Source organism: Oncorhynchus clarkii, chromosome 28 (genome assembly GCF_045791955.1).
Source record: "Oncorhynchus clarkii lewisi isolate Uvic-CL-2024 chromosome 28, UVic_Ocla_1.0, whole genome shotgun sequence".
Classification (NCBI taxonomy): domain Eukaryota; kingdom Metazoa; phylum Chordata; class Actinopteri; order Salmoniformes; family Salmonidae; genus Oncorhynchus; species Oncorhynchus clarkii.
Window position 1 is genome coordinate 48,149,366 of NC_092174.1, and position 4,655 is coordinate 48,154,020.

Consider the following 4,655-nt stretch of genomic DNA (forward strand, 5'->3'; position numbering starts at 1 on the left):
AAGCTAGTGAGGGAGGTAAGAGTCTCCAGATTTTTGCAGTTTGTTCCAGTCATTAGCAGCAGAGAACTGGAAGGAGAGGCGGCCAAAGGAGGAATTGGCTTTGGGGGTGACCAGTGAGAAATACCTGCTGGAGCACGTGCTACGGGTGGGTGCTGCTATGGTGACCAGTGAGCTGAGATAAGGCGGGGCTTTACCTAGCAGAGACTTGTAGATGGCCTGGAGCCAGTGGGTTTGGCGATGAGTATGAAGCGAGGGCCAGCCAACGAGAGCATACAGGTTGCAGTGGTGGGTAGTGTATGGGGCTTTGGTGACAAAACGGATGGCACTGTGATAGACTGCATCCAATTTGTTGAGTAGAGTGCTGGAGGCTATTTTGTAAATGACATCGCCGAAGTCGAGGAACAGTAGGATGGTCAGGTTTACGAGGGTATGTTTGGCAGCATGGGTGAAGGATGCTTTGTTGCGAAATAGGAAGCCGATTCTAGATTTAATTTTGGATTGGAGATGTTTAATGTGAGTCCGGAAGGAGAGTTTACAGTCTAACCAGACACCTATGTATTTGTAGTTGTCCACATATTCTAAGTCAGAACTGTCCAGAGTAGTGATGCTGTTCGGGTGGGCAGGTGCGGGCAGTGATCGATTGAAAAGCATGCATTTAGTGTTACTTGCATATAAAAGCAGTTGGAGGCCACGGAAGGAGAGTTGTATGGCATTGAAGCTCATCTGGAGGTTAGTTAACACAGTTTCCAACAAAGGGCCAGAAGTATACAGAATGGTGTCGTCTGCGTAGAGGTGGATCAAAGAATCACCAGCAGCGAGAGCGACATCATTGATGTATTCAGAGAAGAGAGTCGGCCCGAGAATTGAACCCTGTGGCACCCCCACAGAGACTGCCAGAGGTCCAGACAACAGGCCCTCCAATTTGACACACTGAACTCTATCGGACAAGTAGTTGGTGAACCAGGCGAGGAAATCATTTGACAAACCAAGGCTGTTGAGTCTGCCAATAAGAATGTTGTGATTGACAGAGTCGAAAGCCTTGGCCAGGTCGATAAATACGGCTGCACAGTAATGTCTCTTATCGATGGCGGTTATGATATCGTTTAGGATCTTGAGCGTGGCTGAGGTGCACCCATGACCAGCTCGGAAACCAGATTGCATAGCGGAGAAGGTACGGTGAGATACGAAATGTTCTGTAATCTGTTGTTTAACTTGGCTTTCAAAGGCCTTAGAAAGACAGGGAAGGATAGATATAGGTCTGTAGCAGTTTGGGTCAAGAGTGTACCCCCCTTTGAAGAGGGGATGACCGCGGCAGCTTTCCAATCTATGGGAATCTCAGATGATACGAAAGAGAGTTTGAACAGGCTAGTAATAGGGGTTGCAACAATTTCTGCAGATAATTTTAGAAAGAGAGGTTCCAGATTGTCTAACCCGGCTGATTTGTAGGGGTCCTGATTTTGCAGCTCTTTCAGAACATCAGCTATCTGGATTTGGGTGAAGGAGAAGTGGGGCAGGTTTGGGCAAGTTGCTGTGGGGAGTGCAGTGCTGTTGACTGGGGTAGGGGTAGCAGGGTGGAAAGCATGGCCAGCCTTACAGATGTTATAAAGCCTTATAGTATATGTTATAAAGCCTTACATACAGTATGTTATAAAGCCTTACAGTGTGTTATAAAGCCTTACAGTATGTTAAAGCCTTACAGTGTGTTATAAAGCCTCACAGTATGTTATAAAGCCTTACAGTGTGTTATAAAGCCTTACAGTGTGTTATAAAGCCTTACAGTGTGTTACAAAGCCTTACAGTATGTGTTATAAAGCCTTACAGATGTTATAAAGCCTCACAGTATGTTATAAAGCCTTACAGTATGTGTTATAAAGCCTTACAGTATGTGTTATAAAGCCTTACAGTATGTTATAAAGCCTTACAGTATGTGTTATAAAGCCTTACAGTATGTTATAAAGCCTTACAGTATGTTATAAAGCCTTACAGTATGTATTATAATGCCTTACAGTGTGTGTTATAAAGCCTTATAGTATGTATTATAAAGCCTTACAGTATGTGTTATAAAGCCTTACAGATGTTATAAAGCCTCACAGTATGTTATAAAGCCTTACAGTATGTGTTATAAAGCCTTACAGTATGTGTTATAAAGCCTTACAGTATGTTATAAAGCCTTACAGTATGTTATAAAGCCTTACAGTATGTTATAAAGCCTCACAGTATGTGTTATAAAGCCTTACAGTATGTTATAAAGCCTTACAGTATGTTATAAAGCCTTACAGTATGTATTATAATGCCTTACAGTGTGTGTTATAAAGCCTTATAGTATGTATTATAAAGCCTTACAGTATGTGTTATAAAGCCTTATAGTATGTGTTATAAAGCCTTACAGTATGTGTTATAAAGCCTTACAGTATGTATTATAAAGCCTAATAGTATGTGTTATAAAGCCTTATAGTATGTGTTATAAAGCCTTACAGTATGTGTTATAAAGCCTTACAGTATGTGTTATAAAGCCTCACAGTATGTGTTATAAAGCCTTACAGTATGTGTTATAAAGCCTTACAGTATGTGTTATAAAGCCTTACAGTGTGTTATAAAGCCTTACAGTGTGTTATCAAGCCTTACAGATGTTATAAAGCCTCACAGTATGTTATAAAGCCTTACAGTATGTATTATAAAGCCTCACAGTATTTTATAAAGCCTTATAGTATGTGTTATAAAGCCTTACAGTATGTGTTATAAAGCCTTACAGTATGTGTTATAAAGCCTTACAGTATGTGTTATAAAGTCTCACAGTATGTTATAAAGCCTTACAGTATATGTTATAAAGCCTTATAGTATGTGTTACAAATCCTTACAGTATGTTATAAAGCTTTACAGTATGTGTTATAAAGCCTTATAGTATGTGTTATAAATCCTTACAGTATGTTATAAAGCCTTACAGTATGTGTTCATTGGTTTCATAGTGAAATAAATCCTCCTTTTCACGTTGATGATTCCCATTTCCCAACTGGAGGCCATTTCCCAGTGTATGATGGTTGCCGTTCCCCAGCTGATGACCATTTCCCAATGTTGTTAATCCCTGTTGTTTATCTATAGAAGACCTTGTCTTGTGGTGTCGTGATCGTGGTGAAGGAGAAGGTTTGGTCTCAAACGCGCTGTGTGGGAGTTTCTGGGCTGAATCGATGGACATCTCTGTTTGTACTCCCTTGTGAGAGACAGATTTCTCTCCAGGCCTCTGGGGCAGGCCTATCGCAGGGAGAGTGAGCTGCTCTCTTTGAGATCTCTTATCCTCCCAGAGTTTCAACAAACGGCGTTGATTATTCGTCATGTCCTTCAGGTTCTGCTGTAACGACTGCACCTGATATTCCAGAAGAGTTTTGGACGTGACAGCATTTGCCAGCTCTGCTGTCAGATCATCAATGGTCAAACTGAGTCTACCTGTTTTCTCCACCAGGAAACTGCACTGGCGCTCCTTCTCGTGCATGTCAGAGATGATGTCCTTGGTGGTTTTGCCGTTGAACTTGGGGCTCGCCTCCAGGCCTATCTCTTGGCGGAGAGTCTTGACATGCTTGCGCAGCTCCTTGTTTTCCGAAGTCATGGTCTTGAATTTCTGTTTCAGCAACTCCGTTGACCTCATCCTGGACTCGTACTGTCTCAGCTTCTCCCTCATAATACTCTCCCTGTGCACCGCATCGTCTCTCTCTTTCCTGCACTTCTCCAGAAGTTTCAACATCTCAAACTTGGAGACGTTCTCTTTTTTCTCAGCCATGCGGTTATAGCTTTTAACAGACTCAAATATCACACATAAAACTAGAATCCCCTAGTGTGGGATAATAACCTATAAATCCTCTCTGTTCTCTACTCCTGGTTTCAGGTTTCTCTACTGCAGGTCTCTCCCATGGGTTCAAATAGATCGACAAATCATTTTCAGAAATCCAAAACATGAATATTCCTCAGGATCTAGAACGTTCCATCCATTGTTATATCCACCCTGGACATAAGCACTTGACACAATCCCCTTGTGTTAAAGTCTATGAGAGAGAGAGCAGAGAGGCAGGCAGCACCAGGGCAGCTCCAGCTGGGCGGGCAGCAGTTCCTCTCCAGTGTAACACTAAGCTCAGGTCTAGAATGACCGTTAATTAGGCCACACCATCTCTTTGACACAGATCGTTTCAAGTGACACAATGTTTCTATTTTCTTAATTAAAGCCAAATACTTAAGCCCTTCTTGCACAGTAAATGGTACAAAGGTTAACCCCTCCTTGCTCAGTAAATGGTACAAACATAAGCCCTCCTTGCTCAGTAAATGCATCAACATAAGCCCTCCTTGCTCAGTAAATGGTACAAACATAAGCCCTCCTTGGTCAGTAAATGGTACAAACATAAGCCCTCCTTGCTCAGTAAATGGTACAAACATAAGCCCTCCTTGCTCAGTAAATGGTACAAACATAAGCCCTCCTTGCTCAGTAAATGGTACAAACATAAGCCCTCCTTGCTCAGTAAATGGTACAAACATAAGCCCTCCTTGCTCAGTAAATGCATCAACATAAGCCCTCCTTGGTCAGTAAATGCATCAACATAAGCCCTCCTTGGTCAGTAAATGGTACAAACATAAGCCCTCCTTGGTCAGTAAATGCATCAACATAAGCCCTC

The 4,655-nt window shown here is 42.3% G+C and overlaps 1 protein-coding gene across 1 annotated transcript; it reads right to left on the reverse strand.

Annotated features, from left to right (window-relative positions):
• Positions 1-2,938: 2,938 nt before the first annotated feature.
• On the reverse strand, positions 2,939-3,772 carry LOC139386801 (uncharacterized). The gene has a single exon (XM_071132607.1). It carries the CDS (start codon positions 3,770-3,772, stop codon positions 2,939-2,941), a length of 834 nt encoding a protein of 277 aa, XP_070988708.1.
• Between the last annotated feature and the right edge of the window lie 883 nt (positions 3,773-4,655).

Excerpts from the sequence above, each read along its gene's own strand:
- LOC139386801 (XM_071132607.1), bottom strand. The coding sequence starts at position 3,772 with ATGGCTGAGAAAAAAGAGAACGTCTCCAAGTTTGAGATGTTGAAACTT.